The sequence below is a fragment of the Archocentrus centrarchus genome, chromosome 12 (assembly GCF_007364275.1).
Source record: "Archocentrus centrarchus isolate MPI-CPG fArcCen1 chromosome 12, fArcCen1, whole genome shotgun sequence".
Classification (NCBI taxonomy): domain Eukaryota; kingdom Metazoa; phylum Chordata; class Actinopteri; order Cichliformes; family Cichlidae; genus Archocentrus; species Archocentrus centrarchus.
The window spans coordinates 12,405,752-12,429,480 of NC_044357.1; the positions used below are offsets into that span (position 1 = coordinate 12,405,752).

Below are 23,729 nucleotides of genomic sequence, written 5' to 3' on the forward strand. Positions count from 1 at the left end.
TAGCAGGCAGTGTTTGTCAGGAGGGAGTTTCTCTCCACTCTGCCACTCTCTCTGTGTTGTTCCAGCTTTTACTCTTTATTCATCTGAGTTGTGTGACTCTGACTAGGAGGCAAACAAATATGTAGCACTTTAACAGTTACATCCACACACAAAGAATAAGTGGAAATTCATATTTAGTGCAAAGTGAAATTTTGTCAACATAGGTAACAGTAAGATTTCAGTGTCATCTTTTCATGTAAGAGATGTAAGTTCATTAACTTTATGTGCTTTTAAAGATGTAATACATAGATATGTTATCATTAAATCTAATAATTCAACTTATAAAGCATGCTGGGTCTGCTTATTGACAAAATATCCATTGATGCTTTATTAGAATGCTATTCTTTACTTAATTGTAATATTGCAATATTTTGTGATTCATGTTATCACTTTTCAAAATACTGTATCTGAACCACTGTAGCAGCAAACAACAGTGCAAGTTTTTGATTGCAATAGGTAACAATACAGGATATTGGCATTACATTTGCATTAGTTACAATAAATTACACTAAATATGCTCAAATAACAATGACTATTAATATTTCAGTCATCAGTTCTGACCTGCTGAGACCCTGCGTCCACATAGGAGTACATTACATTTGGCTTTTCTGCACCTTATGCTTCATTCTGCTCAGCATAGACCTGTCAAGGGTGCACCCCACTTCTTTTTCAGTGTGGGCTGGTATAGTCTGCATAAATGATTAAGGATAAGTGGTTATGAAAATGGATGGATGGAAGTCTTAATTAGACAAATTGTTGCATGAATTATGAAGCTCAGCATTTATGTGAGGATGCACAAAAAAGTTGGTGAAATGCAGACAAAGATTTAACGAGACAGAGATCCAAAGTAGCAAATATGTGTGGAAAATGTTGTAAATGCTTGATGTGTACACTTGTGTTTGTGCACAGGTTTGTACAAATATTACACATATTATGTATTATAAGTATGTGTGCTTCTCTGTGTGAAAACTGCTGCTCTAATGCACTTTGTCCTTTACTTTTCACTCTTACTACTACATTGTCTTCCACCCCCTCAAATCTACACACACACAGGCACACACACACACACACACACACACACACACACACACACACACACATACACACACACACTAACCACATGCTGGCTACATCTGAAATACCCTCTGCTATCTCACCCCTCAGAGGAAGCCACCAAAGCAAAAACATTGTCTTGAAACATTGCCCGTCTGCATGACTTATAGTTTGTGTGTTACGTTGCATGTTTGCACCTGCTCACGTAAGAGGTCTTTTTTTTTTTTACGGAAAATTTAGGTCTGTTCTTTGTTTTTATCCTCTGCTTGTTTATCTTGATTTCTTCCTCCTTTGTTCCGGTCTCAGTTCATTTGATCTTTCATACCTTAGCACTGCAGAAACACAAAGCCAGACGTGGGCTGTCTTGGCATGTTACACACAATTGATCATCTATTGAACGGAAGTCACTTAGATTTAAATCGTGTGTGTGCTCTAAATAAGTAAAAAGGTAATAATGCGATATGCTCGTTGATATTTAGATTTTTATAGTCATTAAATGCCTCATCAAGCTAATTGTGAAAGGCTTTTGAAAGAGAAGCTGTGCAGTAAGTCAGTATACTTTGCAGCACATAGTTGATATTCAGACATCAAACCACCATGTGGGAGGATGTATATGTATGACCATAGCTGGGTATGTGCGAACTGCATTTCCTGTGCTAGGACGTGAGATGGGGGAAAATTGTAAAGACGTGAAACCCACCAAATATTCAGTGGTGTATGTGTAGTTAACTGAGTTGTGAGGTGTTTTTGTAAGGTGCAAAGCTAAAGTGAGACCATCTGAGATATAATGCAACCCCCCACCCCCACCCCCAATTCTCACATCCTGCCCTCCATCCCCTTCTGTTCAATTTCCCGTTCTTCTCTTTTTAATATTCCTCCTCCATCTCTTTTAGGTTACTGTGTTTGTCTATAGTGACCTAATGCTAGTGACAAGAGAGAGCGAGCCAGGCAGGTGTAATGTTCTTCAGAGTCCCCTGTACCTCCGGCAGCTGCGACTCCAGGATGGTATGTAAACCTTAACACAGGAACTGTGATTTGGAGATTTTTCATATGTTGAGATGATCATATAGATTTAATAAATTCATCTTTAGTGCACCAACAAGTTTCTTAACAGTCCAAAAACTCCCCAGAAGCTCTGTGCAGTCTCTGTGTGTATGTTATCAGGTTAAAACATTACAATTCAGCACAGAGTAAGAAAGGAAATGTAGCACACACAGACAGTAAAACCAGAAATAAACACAAAGCACCATGACTGCAGTAGTACTTTCAGTTGAGCTTAACCAAAGGATATTTAGGGAAAGACTGTCCAATTTCCTGTTGCTTTGTCTTTTTATTTCACCTTTGTGTAAACAATCATTCCCTCTGCTGTTATGGAGAGAATAGTTTGGCCAGCATGACGACACAAAGCACGGGCAAATTAAACAAATAGGGCTTACTGTGTTTAGAGCAGTGGGTGAGGGCAGGGACAGGGTCAGGAGGTGTTACTGGGACAGGGATGGGAGAGAGAGAGGGTCTACTTAGACATGTGCATGGGTAAGCAACAGTTATAACTAGCTGACTGCTGCAAAGGTTGGGTTTAAACCAAAATGCAAGCTTGATATTGTGAGAATGTGATTTCCACATAACATAAAGTAAGGGGAAGGGGAAGCATCTGTTCTGTCCCAGACTGAAGTCTTTATGGCAGTGTAGTAAAAGGTGAGACAACTGGGGGTCTGAGATCACCGTGACCTGGATCTGAGCCTGCGTGGAGATATCACCCTGTGGGTGGCCTCGTATGACCACATAGTCTCCACTGCTACGATTCTGTAGAGAATAATGATTATGATTTCTCTCTTTGTAATTATATATGTATATGTAATATACATATATAATTATATATATGATTACAATTACATTAAAAAGAGATATCAAGGTGCAAACAAGTGCACAAGGATTGATTTTTCACTTGGTAACTAAAGCAGATGTGAACGAGCATTCTACACAAAGTACAGGAAATGTTGCCCATAGAATTGTTGTTGCCACAAAAGTTCTCGTTGAACCGGTTTTAACCAACTTTGTCTTTGGCTTTGTCATTTTAAATTCAGGCAAAACTAATAAAACTGTAGCGTAACAAATTCCTTTCTGCCAGAAGTTTCAAGCTCACTTTCAGTATCTCAACAATAGATGTCTGTTAGATTTAGTCATGATGGATTCTCTTTGTGTTTGTAGTTTTTGTAGTTTTGTAGTTTTTCTTTGGGGCTTCTTGTTGTACTTTTTCATAGCTATGTGTAGTCCACAAGAAAAGAACACTAAAAATGCTAACAATAGATAATAGGTCATGGAGTAAAATCTAACAGAATATTTTTTTTTTTCAATTTTTATTTAGAATAGAATAGAATAGGTCTTTATTGTGGTTCTCAAAACAATGAAAAAGTGTTTAGCAGCTTTAGGTTTGTCAGCAGAATACAAAAATAGACAGTAGCATAAATATAAAACAAATAGAGATTGAGGCAAACACTGTGTTTATACAGAAGTGTTTATAGTTTATGCAGAATAACAGTGCAAAATGCAATGTGGCACAAGAAATTAGAATGACATGTTTAAAAATGGCACTTCCTGTTCTTTGGGCAGAGATTTATTAGTCCACAGTCTTAAGGAGGGGAGGGACGTAGTGGGAAGAAACAGGTTTCTAGGTTTTTGATCTGTTGGTTTTGGACTTGACTGATCTGAATCTCTTCCCAGAGGACCGTGGGATTTGACAATGAAGTTGGTGTTATTTAGTTTTCATATTGTTTTTTTTTCACACTTATATTATAAAGGAATGATTTCAACACAGACAAATCTGTGTCACAGACTGTATATAAACAATTAATGTGCCCACATTTGGGGACCATAATTTTAAAGCTTCAAATCGAACATTTATGGCATTGATTTGCCTGCGTTCTTGTTTTGTTTACTCTAAATGGAAACTTTAAAAGATTTTAATGTAAACTGGTGGACGTGGAATGCTAGTTTAGCTCACTGGTTGAGCAGGAGGTTATACATCATATGACTGAAATGCAGCAGCTTAGATTTGAATCTGACCTGTGGCCCTTTTGCTGTGTGTCCTTCCCCACTTTCCAGTCAACTCTTTAATGCTCAACTATCAAATAAAGGCAAAAAGCCTGAAAATAAATCTTTAAAAATGGTGTTTTATTAAAAAAAAAAAAAAAAAAAAATTGCTTGAAAATAGAAACTGAGACTCTTCAGGAAAGTGATTACTGAGGTCATAATTTAAGTGAGAAGTAGGACTGTTTGCTCAAAGACTTCTGTACAGCCACGTGTATGTTTGAAACAGGACATTTTTTTAGCCTGCTGGCTAATAAAAATATACAGGTTTGGGAAACATCCACATTTGCTTCACTTTCAGGTCTTATTATATAATTCTTTTTTTGGTAATTCCAGGTTCAAGGTTTTGTCAAATTGTGTATTCATTCATTCCTTCAACAAGCTGATATGTCTTTTAATGAATTAGGATAAACAGAAATAGGAAATATTTACACACTCTCGTTGCAGCTAACGTAACAGGATAGGACTGTGTTAACTCTAGCAGCATTTCTGAGCTGCTCTGTCCTCCCTGCTAGTCTCCTCTTAGCCGGTTCTGACCTCCATCCTGCACCCAAACAATCAGTGATCACCAGGGTGGGGATTCAGTTGAGTTTGCGTGTCTGTGTGTGCTTCACGAGAAGACACACATGCACATATGCACGCAGGGAGACACACATCTCCACCCTGCTGCCTGTCATTGTTATTTCGCTTCAGCAGCGTCACTCAGGAAAGAGGCGCCGGGGGGATTGTGTTTGTTTCGGTGAGGGCGTGTTTTATGCGTGTGTGTGTATAATGACACAGAACAAGTTCAATAAAAGGGCTTTCCTGTGTTCCTGTCACCCCAATAGTAGGCAGAGGAGCGTGGGAAACAGTGAAAGTGTAAAAAACATTGGTAAAGCCAAAATTGCCATGTGTCAATCCAAACACTGTCATTACACTAAACAAGCTAACAAGACTAACCTTCGCCGTGAAGCTTTTGGCAGCTCTTGAACCAAAATGCAAAATTAAAAAAGGTATGTCTAAACTGTTCTCAGTAAGATGGGTATCTTTTACTTTTTTGGTACAGAATACTTTTATTTCTTCAGTGGATTGATGAGAAAACTTGAGTGACTGTAAAATACTGAAAATGTTATACCTCTGACATAGCTGTTATCTTGAAATCCTCCCTCTCTTTGAGACCATACTGATCATGGATAACGTTGCTATCAGGTTTTTAAATTAGTTAATCATCAAGCTCCTCTCACAGTCTGTTGTATGACAGCGCTTTGCTGTTTGGTTTTTTTGACATCAGAAATATATCCAACAGTGACCTCTGGTGTTGCTGATGCACTTCACATGAGCCTTGATTATACATTATAGTTCACACACCTTGTGGTAAACTACTATTAAAAAACCCCCCCCTCAAAACAAAACCAAGCAATCACACAAATAAACATAAAAAAAAACCACAAATAAGAATCAGTGTGTGTATTTCTGCTGCTGCTTACAGGATGCAGATGTAGAGTCTGAATTCATCCATGTTCCTGGAAGTTTAATAAACGTGTATCAGTTTATAACCTTTCAGCAACACTTCCTCATAGAAATTGTCACAATTTCACAATGACTCTCAAAACACCATATAATAAAAAGTGTTTGCAGGCTGGCTGGTCTAATATTGCTTTCACATGGATGGCAAGAAGTCTTTCTGCTGGAAAGCCTTTAAGACGATGGATAAGGTGAAGCACCTGGCAACTTGTATTTCTTAGACCAGGGTTTTCTTCCTGGGCATATTTTAAACTTAGTTGACTCATTATTTTTGGTCTCTGCTTGGTGAGATTTAGATGACAACTACTTGATTAGGTGTAGGAAAAGATCATGGATTTGGGCAAGACAGACACTGACCACATGTTAAAAGCTTCCTCTTTATTTTCTTGGCTTCAAGTTCCTCTTCAATAGTGGTTTGTGTGAAAAAAGGTGAAAGTGACTAGATAATTTACATGGACTTATTTAGGCAGCCACAAGGGGTCGCCACAGTAAACATTGGCTGTTTTAAACTCCTCAAGCAATGACCTACAGTATTTTTGCTGTTTTTCTGGTGAGGGTAGGCTGTTGAAATGTGTTTATAGGTGATCTGTGCTACTAACCTGAAATGGGGCTAAAATGAAAATGTGATCATCATAAACATGAGGGAAATCCCCACCTGATTTTACAGGCTCATTGTTCATACTCAGCTTACCATTGTACCATCAGGTTTAGTCAAACAGACATATGTCTGTCAGATATATGTCTGCTTAAGTGAAGTAAAACACAGCATTGAACCACAATGTATAAATTCTGAGGGTCTGCGTTTGAGTGTGTGTTCACTCGATTAAAACCATTTATCTTGACTCCAGACACAGAGTCCTGTCTCAGAGAACGCTTTTTCAGTGAATTATGAGATGATGTCTATAAAGCTGACCTACAGTAAAAGCTTTCCATCAAGAAAAAGTATTTTGGCACTATCGTAATCAGACATCAAGAATTCTGCTTTATGTACACCAGTAGAGAGTTGGCTGGGCAAAAAAAAAAGAAAAAAAAAGAAAGGACATAAAAAGGACTTAAAATTAACCTCTTCTTTAATATGTCTTCCAGATTATGCTGAAGAACTGAGATTCTATCTTATCCACATGACGGAGGTAAGAGAAAGTGTGTTTTTGTGTGTGTTTGAGTGTTACAGAGGGTGTAATGTGAATAGCCCATTTGGACTTTGAGCCAGAAGGGGCAATTGGCTCTGGTGGAAATCACATTACAGGCAAGAAGGATTAGCAGATCGCTTTAATGAAAATGTCTTTTCTCTCTGTGTTTTCCTTAGTTCTGACTCCATCACCTACCTGCCTCCTTCACATGTGATTTTTCACATTTGTTCCATAACTAGAAAAACTGAAAAACACACTTTCGCACATGCTTACTTATGTAAAAATGTACAAAAATCAAATATGCGACCTGTGGCGACCCCTTGTGAAAAAGGGAGCAGCCGAAAGTAGCTTTTATTGAGATATTAAGAAGCAAACCTTATCTTCATCTAACACATGCGTGCGTCAAATATGATGTATCTCTCTGCTTGAATTGTGATTTGTTTTGTGGTTTCTTGTCAGCGCAGTTATGATGAAAAAATAATAACTTCTTGCATCTGCTGCGAGACCTTTCAGGCTGTCATTTTGAGATTAAAGGAAATGCAGCATTATCATTGAAATAAAAATGTTAACGGCTAATGCTTTTCAGTGTTTATTAAAGAAAAACTACATGGCCATAACAAAATCTCAGAGGTCTGAAATTAGCTCATGTATATTTAAAATATAAATGACCTCCATGAATACCTGTCTGAGTTTTCATTTAATGAATCATAATTCAGTTTTTTCTTTTATGGGGCTTAAAATGAGACCTTCAGTTTTTTAATCAGTGCTACTAATTAACAGTAATAATTAGTCCGATTTTCAGTTTTATTAAACATGACCTCACCGTTATCCTTGCAGTACCCGGTCATTCACTCGCCTTGTCTTCAGCTGCTCACACTGCCACTCTGTACTAACTTTATTGCATTTTTTTTACCCTGCAAGGTTCACAGGAAGGAAGTAAAAAAGCAAGTTTCATCAATGCTTTTAATGTTGCCATGCATTATATTTTCATCACCTCTACCACCATTTCACCTTGTCTCCTTCCACATCTTACACACATCTCTCGCTCTGTTGTTTGTATTCAGCTGTATCAAAGCCCTTAAGCGTATTAATATGACGCAGCTCCATTTCTATGCAAATGTTTGAAAGACTTAAATAAAATACATGGAAACCTTCCTGCAAATTAATCCTGCTTTTCAACAACTTGTCTGGCAGAGCATAAAAATATGCCTTAGAGTGCTTAAGTTGCACTTACTCATGCAGATTTAGAAGGTGGTGGTGGTGGTGGGGGTGTAGCTGAACGGCACAATTGCAAAAGTTAAATGTGTTTGTCTTTGAAACCATTTTATCATGAAACCATTTTACCTGTTTTGTTTCTCAAGCAGGAACACACATTGCCAAATAGAATGATTCAAATTAATATTCACAAACAGTAGCTAGAAAGTGTGTCAGTGTTTGCTGTTCCAGCCAAAGGAACCTGTGATCAGAAAAGGTTAAAATGAGCGTTCAGTTTAAATATTTTCTACATTGTTTAGAAATTAATAATGATAAAAGAGGGTGCTTTGAAAGTATATTTTTTTATTTTACTTAATAAGAAACTAGATCCTAAAGGAAACCCCATTCTAGTGGAGTTGCTTGATGGACTTGAAGTACAGGATAGTGCAAGAAACATTTATAACAATTAAAAACTCTGTGATCTTTAAAAAAAAAAAAAAAAATCATGCCCATATTGTGCAAAAGTCTTGCGTCATCCCTCATTTCTTTATATTTTGCTTGGAAAATGGGAAATAGGATTGCACTGATTTATTGAAACATGCACAAACATACATGGAAAAACAGGATATTAGGTAAAAACAGAGTTTGTACAATTGTAACGAGCTTGAAAGTCAATATTTGGTGTGACCACCTTCGTTCTTCAACACAGCCTGAACTCTCTGAGGCAGTTTTTTTCTCATTTCTTTAAGTAGTCTTCAGGAATAGTTCTCCAGGTTTCTCGAAGGACATTCAAAGCTCTTCTTTGGATGTTAGCTGGCTTTTGTTCTGCTCTCTGTCAAGATGATCCCACACTGCTTCAATAATTATCCCATTCCATGACTGATAGTGTTCCATTTTTCTTTTTTAATAAAAGTGTGTGTGTGTGTGTGTGTGTGCGTGTGTGTGTGTGTGTGTGTGCGTGTGTGTGTGTGTGTGTGTGTGTGTGTGTGTGTGTGTGTGTGTGTGTGCGTGTGTGTGTGATTGCGCGAAAACTTACACACAATATTAACGTTATTTAAAAACATGAAAAAGCTCTGACTTAAGACGTTTTAGTGAAGTTGTATTGTGATGGTGACTTTATTCATTCAGTAAGGAGCAGTGCTCTCCATTTCAAACTATTCTGTGTACATATATGTACACAGTCCTATATGCTATGCATGAGTACTGAAGAAAGGTTATTAATGCACTTAATTTTTGTGTTTATATTACTCTTTTTTGTGTACAGTGCTTTATGACTGTGAAAAGTATTACTTTACTTACATGCTTAAATATAAAGAAATGTTGGTGGTTCAAGACTTTTGCACTATATATATATATAATATTTGTTTTATTGACTGCAAACATGCTTGTTGTCCTGAATAGCTCTGAAGCCGCCTCATGCTCTCATTATTCAACACAGCTTTCCTAGACCCCCCCTCTTACAATAAAAACTGGAGTTGTCAGAAGTTATTTAAAATATAAACTGAAATATAAACTATTTCCCTCAGACACTGTGACCCGTCTGCTGTTTGTTTTAGCTGTCAGTGTCTGCTCATCTGGTTAATTTTTTTCACTGAGTAACAGTAATGTATAATACCCCACCCCTTTTGGGAGATGCACGCACGCACAGACTCACAGACATCTCGTCACACTATTTTTGCTTTGAAATGTGCTGCGTAACCTCATTAGCAGCTTATGAATCTTTTAAAGGGTCTTTTTTTTTCTGACATTCCAGACATAATGAAAAGGGCCTGAAATCTGTCCCACTGGTTATAAAAGAAGAAAGAAAAGGCTCCCATATTATTCACTTTCTTCAATTAGACAACATACATAAATAGAAACTCTTACATAAGACAGAATGGAAGAGAAAGAGGGTTTGAATAAGTTAATGGCAGTTTTCGGATACCATACAAAACATTAAAAAAAAAACATTTGTATGAGTGATTATATGTCAGCTGTAAATAACTTTTTATTATCATTTTTCAGTGTTGAGCTGCTGGTGTGATATATCTGTGAGGCTGTTTGTTACTTTTCACCTAAAATATGTCCCATATGTGTCCTCTACTGTCAGCTCAGACAGCCTTGCCACAATCCTTCCAAATGCAGTGCAATATATGTGGCAGCTGTCAAACAGGAATCCACTGTGTTATTGCTTTCAGTCAAGATTTTCTTGGCTTAGCTTCCTGTTTATCCAATTCACAGTTCACCTAGACATTAAAACAAATTGTCTAATATTATGTAGGTCCCCCCTGTGCTGCCAGAAAGCTGTAACCTGTAAATTCATGGACTCCATAAGAGTTTTGAGGGTGCTCTGTGGTATCAAGCATGAGGAGATTAGCAGAAGATCCTTTAAGTCCTCTAAGTTAGGTGGGGTTCATTGTGTGGGGAATTGGAAGCCAAGCCAACACCTTGAACTCGTCATCTCCTTAAAAAAAAATCATTTATAGTTTCCTGAGCCTCCTGATATTGCCTAAGGGAAGCATTTATAACATGAAATACATCAGCCCTAGAACAGAACCTCAGTGATTATCTTTTTAGATATGCTGACTTGTTCTAGTTTCTGTACAATTTGTGATCGGGGTGACAAATGCAATAGTGAGACATTGCATGACAGTAATAGAGACAGGTTGACTGTCTGAGCCTATGACAGGCTGGTTGGAGAATTCACCAGTGCTGCTTCTGTGCAGTGAAGTACTTTAAATCCTGGTTTAAAGCCTTGAAATGAAAACCTTGCTGTAAATTTGGAAGTGTAACTGATTTGCAACAATTGTTTTATTTAAAGGGTATTAGTAATAAAAGTGAAATAGAGGTGTTGTAGCTAATAGTATATGGATGCACAGTTAGCTACAACACCTGAATCAAGTGCAGTTCCATTATAGAAACCTTAAGGACCTTAGGTATGTAGCTTGGTATTACAGCTGTATTGTTTTTTTTTTTAAAGAAGTCATTACTCCAGCTAAGGAATAATTGGCTCAACATGGTTATGGCTTTTTATAAGTCTACAGCTGAAATGAAGCCTGGGGTTGTTCTTGTTTTGCTCTATTCATGGCCACTACTCTGTGGTTCTCACTTTACTGAGGGCTTTTTGTATATGGTTTTCTGAGAAGGCCTGCAGTTTTTCAGGGTGAAATTAGTGGAATTCCACTTCCTTCCCAGCATTCACAGTGTCTGCTTTAAAGTGTGCATTTGTAAGGGAGATGATCTTCTCCAATTCGTTGTTTCCTTTTCAGAGGGTCAGCTGCATTGCGTGTCTTAGGTAGAGGCCACAGCACTATCAACATGACAGCTGGCTCGTGTGTGTATGTGGGAGTAAAGTTATCTGCTCTCTGTTGTGTTTACACATGGTTGTAAACAAAGAGTGCAGCACATTCTGCAGTGCTCATTTATATTTAAGTGATTCATCTTAATCAGAGTCTTGATAAATCTCAATTGAGTGGTTCTGTTCCCTTTAGTAGGGTGCATTGGTGTGTAAAGTGAAAGCTTAAAGACACAGATAGTACCTCCTGACCACCAGAGGGCAACAGTGTGTTGAGCAGCTACAGTTAGCGCCGTACAGAATAGGAGTAGAATGCTTAATTGGCTTGGATGCTCTGCATGTTAAACAAGTTTTTCATACATATGAATATTGAAGCAGCCACATTTCTTCTTCTTTCTGATAGATTCTTAGCTCTTCTGATTAAAGAATTGATTAAAGAGATGTTAAACTGACTGGGGTCATTGATGTAGCTGCTGCTGTGATTCAATACCATCATTATCTTTGGCTTATTTGTTGCACACAAATATTAGTAAGTATATTAGTAAACTAAAAAAACATAGGGCACTTGCACACATGTACAAAAATACACAAATGCATTAGCATTTGCACAAAAGCAGACATGAACAGAACTTTTCAGAAACTGACCCGGCTACCAGCTTTAATCAACATTACTTTCAATGCAAAGACATCTTCAGTGCTGTGTCATTTTATTCATGATTTTCTGACACATGCTGTCTTTACTTTTCATTTCCAGGCAATTCATAAGGTTTAATAAAGTCTCTTTGTACTGTAATTTTCTTTGTGATTTCCATAAAACTGCAACAGACACGTTCATTCTGCAGGTGTGAGAAAAGCTCATGTTTCTCGTGAAATTGTAAACAGGTATAAAATCCCGTCTCTTAATCTTTCTGCTCCTGACACTGTTACGTCCTCTTCCTTCCTTTTGTCTACTCCTGCCCTTCTCCTCCATAGCTGGAGGTCATTCTATTTTAGCTCTTGCTCAAAACAGGACTGATCTAACCCAGATTTATATGTGAAAAAAGTGTGTGTGTCTGTATATAGAGGGACAGGAGGGTGCAACTGTGTCTCTGAAAATTCAAGTGTGAGTTGTGTGTCTGTAAGTGTGTCAGTGACGCAGGAGGAGAGGAAGCAGGGAAGAGTTGTGTAGGTAAATGAAAAAAAACCCATACAGAGCAAGGAGAGCCAGTGTATGAGATTGGGGTAAAACGCAGACTGATCATGGGCAACCTGGCTGACCGAGTTGGGCCTAAGAAAAGGTTCGTCAGGGAGGCGAGCTCTCTTCAGCAGCACTTGCTATCTGACAGTGGAGATGTAAGTGTCAAGAGTACTTTATCTTGTCTGCAGTAAAATGGCAAGAACAGAAATCAAAGTGGCATTATTAAGAATGATAGATAACAAAAAAAATATTGTTTTTTCCTGACCGAATTTAACTTATCATAGTCTAGTATGAGTATGAACTTTCCTTTGGGGTAAGATGTGCTGCATTTGTGCAAATTTAGAGGCTCTGTGTGAATATTTAATGGTATATATAATACTCTGCTGCATTATAGTGTACCAAAACTTCTGTCTGAGCATAGTTCTTGTAATAGTTGCTAATGTGTGTGAGTTTTTCCAACAAATGAAAGCTGAGAATTCCATTAAGTGAAGTGCATGGTCTCTCATTTACCGCTGTTTCCCAGAAATTGCCATTAGTGTCAGATTGCAGTGCAATCCAGTCTACACTAATAACACTAAAATCACAAATAACCTCCATTTTCTCAAAGCACAGCTGTGAGAACTACTGAAACTATTGCTCACCTTGATCATACACTAGTCTTCTTACTTTTGTCCATATTACTCATTGGTCAGCTGTTAAGAACAATTTCACTCTTCAGCCATGCGTAGAAATGGTGTTTAATATGGAGTTTGCAGCTGTAGAAATAATAATTGTCTTTTGTTCACTTGTAGTCATGTGGAGATACCGGAGAATAACAGAGAAGAGATCAGATTTGTGCAGGCTCTGCCAAACTAGGTGAATTCACAGTGTGGTGGAGGGCGGCTAGGCTGGGGAACAGCGAGGGAGCTCTGTCATCAGGCTAACAGTGTTATGCATTCAAATGGAATTTATGCAAACTGCCTGTAGAATAAAGGTAAAGTGTTCTCATTTTATTATGCACAGGGCAATGTCTATATGGGATTTATGGACAGAGTAAATAAAAGTGAAATTTTAAGTGAAGACTCACTGATGCTTTTCTTTTTGCAGTATGACTTTTTCTGAGTCTTGATACGCATTTAAATTTCCCTTTGCTTTAAGCTGCATCATTGGCTGCATGACACACTGGCTGTCACTTGCAGTCTGAGGGCAGGGCATGACTGATACGCAACCAGGGGCTCTTGTCAGCATAATGCTGGCTTTATGATGGCTATTCATTACAGGGCCAGGTTGAGTCCAGCCTCTCAGGGGTCTAATTGAACTGAGATGTACCCTCTTCTCTGAAGTTGAGTCACAACTTAAAGTGTGCTTTGCTTTCTGTCTGATTTGAAATGCCAGCGCTGATTGGCAGGACTGCGCATACATCTAAGTCTAATCACTTTAAGACCTTCATCTTAATAAAATGATTGCAGTGAGATCCATGACAAGGACAAAGTACTCTCTTGAGCTGTACTAAACTGTGGTTTATCTTCCTATTTCATCAGGTGCAGAGCAAATGGTATTCAGCATCTAAATTATTCATGGATTTTTATGGGTGAAGAGTCATGAAGTAATTTCCTAATCAATAATTTATGTTTCACGTGTATAAACATACTTACAGTACTTAACTAGAACAGGCTTTCACAACAACTTTCAGACACTTGGCTATCAAATGGAACATTGTATTAAAATGTAAAAAAACTAACAAAAAAGACCTATGTGCATTGAGTGTTTACGCTTATGCAATGCAAGCACAACACACAGTTGTGTGGAAAGACAGAAGAAGTTAGCTTATCAATGAACTCACTCAGTGGGTAGTGATAGAAAGAATGCAAAACTTCTGCTAAAAAAAAAAAGCACAAAACTTTTTGAAACAGTACTTGACTTCTGTGGGGCCTGTCATGTGCTTACCATCTTCCCTGGTGGCTTTAGGAAGGGCCTTGGGCCAAGAACTCCAATTTACATGCTCTATTCGTGGGAGCTCAGACTATGCAACCCACAGAAGAGCCCTGAGCTGAAAAGGAGGCAAACAAATTAGAAATAGATTAAAGAGTGTGGGAAAGACACTGAATCTAGAGGAAATCGCATTCTGTACATTTCATGTAGAACTTGATCCATGAATTTCTTTGTTTGGGTAATTTATTGGCAGTTGCTCCGTAAGTGGTTACCTTTTAGCCCATGTAATATCAGGCAAGTAGCTAGAAGCTTGGAACACCACAGAGACTAAAGAGCGAGGAAATCCAGTCTCCAAGAGCCTGGTTTTTAGCTGGTTTTCTACTAGATTGGACTATACTTGACAGGCACGCACTTCAGGATTAAAGAAACACACACTGACCCACTCACTGGTTTTAACCAGTTAAAACTCTATACATATTTTTTTTTTTGCCCATTCTTTGGTACCATCACGAGACAGTCATACATGAGACCTAGACTTGACTTTTTTTCTGACCCTTTCATGGCACAAGATACTATCTGTTGCTTCATACTAAAAATAGTGCTTTGCTGTAAGAGTAAGAACAAGACTAGCATGCACTCATTAATCCCCCTACTTCCCATGTATTTAAAAAAAAAAAAAAAAGCACTTTCTGACACTACTGAGATCATTTTCTCTGATAAGTAGAAACTGGCCTAAATAAATATTTTGTGAAAAAAATATATTCTACAAAGAGTGTTTCACCAAACTAGCAAACAGAAATAGTTTATGGCAATCTGTGTCATGACGCACTGCTCTCTTTCGTTTGCCATTTTCCTTCAGTGCAATGCATGATGGTATACAGGCAATGTCTGAGGAACCAATGTCTGTAGAAAATTATGTATCAATCAGTGCGGCAAATGTTGAGATATTTCCGTCTTGAGCAAAAATAATCAACTTACTATCCCAAGAGCCATGCTCCTTCCACATCCAGTGATATTAGTGAGGGCATTCTGTATCAAGAGTCAGCTAGCTGCTTAACTATCATTAGCTCTTGTTCATATGTCAGTTATGTTGCGTCCATAAATGCATTAAATGCTAAAGTTACAAACCCTCAATGGCCCACAACTGAAATCCCATAGCATAATTCAGAGGAATGGTAGGGAAGATAAAGGTTTTTAGAGAAGGATACAGGCATAAAACTGTTGTCTATGTTGGCCTGTGCTTCATTAAATAGGACAGTAATGATTTAAGTAGAGTGACGTGCTGGTAGTTTTTATCTGTAACTCACTCAGTTGTGACATAGTGAGTCACATGTTCAGCACCAGTGCAAGGGACATGACTAATAGGATATGACGCTGCTTGGTGTGGTGACATATAAGGATTTATGCTGGAAAAAGAAAAAAAAAAAAGTCTGGCTGGATGTCACACTTGATATATCAGGAACTTCACATTTTATATTTCACAATCTCTCTATCATGCAAATCTCTTTATTGTATTACTGAAGAAGTATGTATGGATTTTGAGGTAGTTTTACTGTTCTGGCCAGTGACCTGGGCTTAAGTTGAGATAAGTGCATGGAGAAAGTTAAGATAAATACTGTTTGTTGACCCTACAAACAAATCTCGCATTGTCAGATGTCTTTAGTCCTACCATGTTTCCATATGGGCATAGCATTTTTAGATGTAGCTCTTGCTTTTTTCTGTGAGAATTTCATAGTCTGCTGGGGTGTCCAGTTCTGGGACAATCGTGGCATTGCATTAACACACACCTGAATCCTCCAGACCTACCAAAACTATAGATGAGGTCACATAGATGAGGTCACATGTGTCACATGTGTTTAGCAATTAGTCAACACTTACCCTCTTAATTCCTCTGGAAGCAGGAAGGCTGCACTGAGTTTTTTTTCACAAGACTGCAAGGAGTCCTGTGGAAACTTTCTTTTTCACATGAATGTATACTGTTGCAGGGATTTCCACATGATGACATGTGATGGTGGTACTTAAACACAAGGCCGCAGCAATATTTCATGCTGAAAGATAACAGTCCTCTGGAAAAAGTGTCCTTTCTCCAGAGGACTTCCTCTAACGTTCACATTCTGGACAGAGGAGACAGATGGTTTGAGAGAGAGAGTAAAGGAGGCCATCTATGTCCACTGTGAACAACTGTCAGTCATGTACAACCCAGTCTTGAGATCCCTTCGAAGGCGTATCAACCCCCACTCACATGATGGCATGGTGATGCGAAAGGATTCACACCTTGGCTCATGTGACCCACTGCTTACCCTCTTACTTCCTATGGAAGCAGTAAAGGGTGTACTAAGTTTTTCACATGCCTGCATAGTCCTGTGAAAACTTTATTTTTCACATGACTGTGCATGAGAATAAAGATTCAGCTTTCATAAGTCTATCCTCAAAAGGAAGCTATGCCCTATACTTGGTAAAACCTAAACTGTAAAGGCTGGAAGGCAGGAGGTAGTACCTCTAGCATTGTGTTTTTCAGAATCACTAGATCGCTGTTGCTCTCCTCATCCAAGTTATTGAATGACAACAAATTAATAGTGTTCCCAAAATGTCAAACTGCACCTTTGAGCCTTCATAACCAGTATGTGATCTTTAGCACATGACAACAGAACCACTGTTACCAGGTGGTGTGAAAAAAGAGAGGAAAAAAAAAAGAAAAAGGAAAGACATCAGCTGTCATTGAAACCATGCTAACTTGTGCCAAAGCAGTTTAGGTGAGCTGTGTTGACAGCAGTCCAGTGCACTGAAAACTCATCTGCCAGATGGCTCAGGGGGAGGACTTCAACCAGGGAGCACTTTAATCAATCTGATTAAGGGGAAATGCTGCCTGTATTTTTAGCCACTCCATGGCAGGCCAGTGGCCATTCATTGAATTTTGTTTCATTAGCTCTTATGTTTATCTCTTGGAAGGGTGGATTTATCAACAAAGCGAGCTAGTGTAGGGACCCAAGTAACGGATATTGAGCTATTTTGCTAATTTGTTGGGGTGGGCGGTACTGTTTACTGTTTTCGATATGAATATCAAAAACAGTAACTCTATTAATTGTTCTGCTAATTATTATAATAAGGGTTTAATTTGGTTTACCATTGCCTGGGCCACTGATGAAAAAGCAAAATAGCCATAAGAAGGATGTTAATAAAGTGCTGCTTCCATATAGTCAGTAAGATTTCAAGTTTTTGAACTTAAAAACAGTCCAGATTTTGAATGTGATTTGGTTCCAAGAGTATGACTTTATTGCATTCTGTTTAGTTGCGCTTTAAATGGTATTTGCAGCCCCAAAAGACATATAGGCCTAGTGGATGCACTGCAAAAGCGAGATGGCACTTAAATCTGTTTAAAAGACAGCTCTGTGAAATAGATTGCAGTGGCAACAGTATAGCAGGCTCCTGACGTTTCCTGCCCAAAACATGCAATCTGTGAACTGTCAACAGTTCACTGGCGTGACTGATTCTTTTAGCTATTGTAATGCAATGATGCACAATTCACTGTCAGGGAAACTAGCCCCTGATAGATGCAATAATACACAGTTTAACGGTACTGCTCATATATCTGTAATAATGGCACACCAAATATAAGCAAGAAAAATGAAAATTGATTGCCGAAATTGATAGCCAGAGACAAACAAATCATCATTAGAAGTCTCCCCACAGACCGTGTTGCATTTTTAGGATGGGAAAGGAAATGCACTGCCCTATATGCTTTATTCCTCACAGTAAGAGTGACTACATGTTACGCCCAAAAGAAAATGTGCATGATGCCAATAAGTGTCTTACAGTGTAATATGTATCGTGTGTCCCATATTTACACAACTAAGACTGTGTAAACATACACACTCCCTCTCTTTGACAGATTAGGAATGTAAGCCTTCCTGCAGTTCTGAGACGTGTGCAATGAGTCACTGTCCCAGCTGGAAGCCTTTTTGTTCTTATTTTTGAATCATTATGTCTTCTAAATATGTCCCTACACTAAGATTATATTTATAAAATGAGTTCAGACTGGTGCTACGTACAGATGGTAAGGCTGCTTGATGTGTGTGGATGCAGGTGCATGTCTGCTTCTGGGACAGTATTGTCACGAATAAACAATATCCAAAACGTATGCTTTTCAGGAACCAGAGAATGCAGGATTATTTCCATCTTGAATGCCACACATGCTTCTCTTCAATCAGGTTTTTGAAGAGGTTTTGCTGACCTTTCCTGGCATGAGGAATATCATGCAATGCTTTGCATGAGAGCTCAACCTTAGACCTTAAATAGTAATATGAGTTTTTCACTGAGCGGTATTGGTTTGCCCAGAGGCTTGTTGTTTAGATCGAACTCATTGTGTGTGTCCCCGTGTGTGTGCGTGCGCGTGCTTGTGTTCCAAGCATTGTGGCCTTTGTTGCACCCTTAAAGACTCAGATTCAGTCCAAATGATGGATATCAGAGAACATTAACATTGATTTCTGTCTGCTCTGAAAAAGCCCCTATTTCATCATGCTGTGGTGCAACTGAAAAATGTCAGGTTCAATATCATAAATTCTTTTGCTATTGAACCGCCTTCTTTTCCTTATGTCATTTTATGTCTTCATTGTAGATAGAAATGCCTTTTTTTTTCTCTTACTACAGCATCTTTTTCTCTTCTTTTTCTTTTTTAAATATAACTCTTGACATTAACTTACAGATATGAGTTGCTCACACATTCTCACTCCCCAGTTGTCACCTGCTGACACTTGGCCAGTATCCGCTATCGTCATGCTTTAATGCACCAAGTATCTCTTAAGTGACTTTTTGTTGACGTGCAGAGTAGGGTTGCAGAATAGAATTTTCTCAGATGAGAAAAAAAAAACAGTGACAAAGACCTGTATAAGGTTGATATAGTTTTTTCTGGTAGCATAAATCAAAGAGTTTTCAGCCCAGTGACAGGCGTTTGCTACTTGTTTAGGACTGCTATTTTTACATTTTCATTTTTATATTTTTGTTTTCAGTGGTTAGATTTGAAAAAAAAAAGAGCTAAAAATACACAATTTTGTGTCGTTAACTACCTATTCCAAGGCAAACTCTTCTTCAAGGACTGGGCTGCAAATGAGTGAAAAAGCAGCCAATGTCCAATGAAAAGCTTTGCAAGACCTCCAGAAACCCTGGAGAACTATTGCTCAAGACCACTTTAAAAAATTGTCTGGCTCCTTGGAGGCCAAATATAAAGAAATGAGGGATGGCTGGAGACATTTGCATAATATTCTACCCTACACCTTTAAAAAAATGACACTGAAGGGGTTCTCAGTATGTGTAAGGACTAACAATGCCCTTCATTGACACACTGCTGCCATGAAGCAAGGAAGTGCCTTTTTACCTGCATCAGCAACGTGAACAATGACAAAGCTTTAACCACACTAAGCACTTTTCACCACTGGACCCTTCAACAGCACCATCCTCATCTTCAACAGGACAAATGACAGAAACATAGTAGAGGATGTAAAGTCTCATGCAGCCGGGAGACAAGCAAACAAACTAGCATCCTCATTCTCCACTGACCAGGGCAGTGAGCATCAAGAAAAGCCCCAAGGACTTCCGTCAATCTCTGAAGACTTGTACAAAATGGAAAAAATCCTATTTATAGCCTGAGTCGTGCTCAGAAATGTCAGGACACAAATGTTTTTCCCTGACATTGCCGGAAACTGAGCAGCCGAGGTAAATGGAATTTATCAAAGAGAAAGAAACAGGAGAAATCGGAAAACAGTGTTTCTGAAAACAAAAGGTTCCTTTCATATTCATCAGAAAAAAGAATAATCGTGACTTCTCTTTAAATTTGCCTCAGTGAAAAATCAGCAAAGGCTGGTGAGAGGAGCGGATGTGCACAAACAGTGATTTGGTGAATGGTGGAGAACCACACACTTTGTTTTTGCATAGAGATCCCATTTAGATGATTACAGGCATCGATCCATCCATTTCCTTAACTGCTTTTCAGTTAAGGGTCAAATGGGGGTACCACCCTGGCCAGGTCACCAGTCTATCACATGACCAATGCACAGAGATGGACACCATTTGGACTCACATAAGGCCAGAATAACCACTTAGAACATACAACGTCCACACAAATCAGTAGTGCATGCTAAGAATTACTGTGTAAGAATGTAAGATTAAAAAAAGGGGACTTTTCCTTGTCTGTCAAAGTCAAGAATAAGTTCAGTTTCAGCTCTAAAACTATATAGAGAAATCTCAATAACATGAGGGAGCTCAACTATTATTCATCATGTAGGAATTCATTATTTTACTGGATACAAACAAACAAACAAACAAACAAAAAAGCATGTGTAGTCAAAGTTGGCATTTTAAGACCTGTTCTTTAATCCAGGCAGGGGTCATACACAGAAAGGCAGGCAGTGAAGGCAAACAAAAGCAGGCAAAATTCCAACACAAGTCAAGAACAAACAAGGAACAAAAAAAGAAAGAAAGAAAAAAGTAAACATCACAGAGATTTCAAAATAAAACAGGAAGTGACGAAGCTAAAACTCAACATCACGAGAGGCACAAGCATCTCTTCTCCCTTTTCTCCCCCTCTTTAAAAAAATGTTTATTTATGTTTTTTTTGTTTTTTTTTTACACAGTCTATCTTTGATCAAAAATGCATTTCTGGAATCATGGCCAAAAAACTAATGGGCTCATTAATCCACTGAGTGTTTAATGTGTTCACTACTGAGAACGGTCACAGGTCTTCAATCTCAGATTCTAGATGTACAACACGTATTTGTGTCCTTTTGAGTGAAAAGTTATTGGACCAACGTTTGCCAACTCTTAACCAATTAAGCACTCGTCAGATTCTTTCTCGTGTATTTCCCGGGGAGGGATTGATTGGTACTCTTTCAGGAGCGCCAGCTTGACAATCATTTTGTCAGCATATCAAATTCTGCCTAATGTGGATGTTGGCTTTTATTCAATTTCACTAAAGCAAGCATTTTGCTTCCCGGGGGGGTCATGCCAGATTCTGTGCTAACAACAAAGTTCACAGAACACCTGAATATTGTTTATTTTTATTATACTTTTTTAAAAAATTATACTTTATGTTCTTTATATTGTAATACCCATTTATTTTCTTGCGCTCCGACTGTCTTTCACTATCCGAGCATCAGGAGACACTGCTTCTTCATTTCTTTGACAGTAGATGCGTAATTGCCCGCTTTCTTTTCCTCCACCCCTTTTTGCTCCTCTCCCCTCTCCCTTTCCCTCTTTCTGTCTCTCTCTCTCCAGAAGTGTGACTGCCTGCTCAGCCTGGAAGCCTATTCAGCAGACCAGAAGCGCCGTGTGTGTCAGTGCCTGAAGGACAACATTGACAAGCAGCTCCAGCTACACAGGAGGGAGCCTCCCGTTCCGCATTTTGAACAGGTATGACACATGGACACACATATCTAGGAGCATCTCCAATTTCATTTGAGGCCAGAGATGAATCAGTAAACACATGAGCACATGGGAATGCATATATTTGTGCTAACCCCCATCACAGATGCCCTGTGAATTCCACACACTTTGTGCACAGTAATGCCAGAAATGTAAAAGCCTTGTCTGTAGTTCATATTGTCATAATTTCCACATATCGACCTGCTTACATTTTTTTGGGTAAGTTTTTTAGTGTCTTACAAGAAAATGTGAGCCACGTCAATGACCGCTCCTGCAGTTTATGTATAAAGCAGTATTAGAAGCAGTAACCAGTTGACTTAACTGAGTACTGTGAGTATCAGGTGTTCTTTTTACTGGGGTAAAGACAGAGTTTTAGAAGAAACTCTGCCTGCTGTGTGATTTGAGGTTGTAATTTCATCTGCTCTGCTTTGTGTTTTTACTGACATACTTTTGTCCCATTGGATGAGATTTTGGTTTTACGTGTATTCTCCCTTCAGCTTTGTTTCAGTCTCCACTAAATTATGAGTGAAATAGTTACTAAAATACTATTTTTTACTTTCTTAGTTACTCAGGAACCAGGAAACCTGCAGGTTAGAATAAAAGGAGTTGAACAATGCTGAATTGTTCTGTGGAGAGTTACTAATCCTGCTTTTTCAGTCACCTTCTTTTCAATTAATCATTCTTCTTATTATAGGCGCTTACAGATTGATTTATTACTGTTTTAAAACAAATTGGATGAAATTAAGTCAACTGCCCTTTTCCTAATGTAGCCCAATGCGTAGGGCTTAAGGATGCACCGGAACTGATCTTCAAGAGCTCATGGGGCTTCTGCTGCCCTGATTAACAGGGTGGCTGCTGGGGATGCTGTGACTGAGATTACCATGGCCCAGTTTGGTCATTTCAAACTCTACCCAGGGAAATCTACTTAAACAGTTTTTTTTTAATTGCTATTTAGGATTTTTTTTTTTTTTTTTTTTTTTTTGTGATAAAAGAGGTCCAGTCTGAGTCATCTGGGGCGCTTTTTATTGTTAAGAAAGATACATATACATCTATCTTTAACGTACATTTGTTTATTTATATTATATCTTTATGTGCTATTTCTTTGAACACTAATCACATTTCCTTCCTCTTTCATTTCTAACACTTTTTCCTTTTCTCCATTCCTTTCCTCCTTCGTTTCTGAAAAACAAAAGGGAGTGCTCATTCACGTCATCAGTTTAAAAGGAGTGCTACCCAGTTCGTTTGAGTTTAGCTGAAAGGTGATTAAAAGGGATAAATAGCCTTGTGTGTTGATGACACACCTGTTGTACATTAGGGCTTCATTTCATCAGCGCATGAAAGAGACCAAGAAAGACTGACAAACCGGCAATCTTTCATCTTGGATTCTCTTCTGTCTGCATGTGTGTGTATTTATTGCACATGTGCTTATGTATATATGTGTTCCCCCCTTTTAATAACAATTTTCCCACAAATTTTATTTACTTCAGCACATATAAACATTGAAACGTTGTTTCTAAGTTAAGATTTTACTGCCACAGTGTTTTCATGAATGACAGTGTTCTGAGGTATTGTAACTTTCCACATCAACACTATAGTCATTGTACAAGTTGGATTCCTTGCTTGTGTTTTCCCAGGGTCAGCACCAATTAGGTGCTCCCTGCTGAGTAAATGATCACATTTACACACACGCCAGTGTTCAATGTGCTCAATAGCAAAAACAACTCTGCGAGAACGCAAAGTCACGTAAGTCGATGCTGTTTACGTAAACGCTATTGACAAACCAGTGTCTTAGCACAGATGCGGTACAGAAACTCCCCTAGTTTATTGCTGTTTTTCAATTTAATTAGTCCTTAATTGGGCCACGTTACTGAGAAAACAACCACAAAAACAAAAGATGACATGAGGCAGCTCAGACCCAGTAGCAGTAAAACTCAAGTAAAGACAGAAC

At 38.4% G+C, this 23,729-nt stretch overlaps 1 protein-coding gene across 4 annotated transcripts in view; it reads left to right on the forward strand.

Moving 5' to 3' along the window:
* rgs3a (regulator of G protein signaling 3a) overlaps nucleotides 1-23,729 on the forward strand; it is a 159,127-nt gene that overhangs the window by 79,104 nt on the left and 56,294 nt on the right. For all 4 annotated transcript variants that reach the window (XM_030742067.1, XM_030742061.1, XM_030742060.1 and 1 more), the window contains 3 exons: nucleotides 1,986-2,097; nucleotides 6,769-6,812; nucleotides 21,635-21,769. In XM_030742067.1, coding sequence (XP_030597927.1) covers nucleotides 1,986-2,097; nucleotides 6,769-6,812; nucleotides 21,635-21,769 — 291 coding nt within the window. The remainder of the gene's footprint in view (nucleotides 1-1,985; nucleotides 2,098-6,768; nucleotides 6,813-21,634; nucleotides 21,770-23,729) is intronic.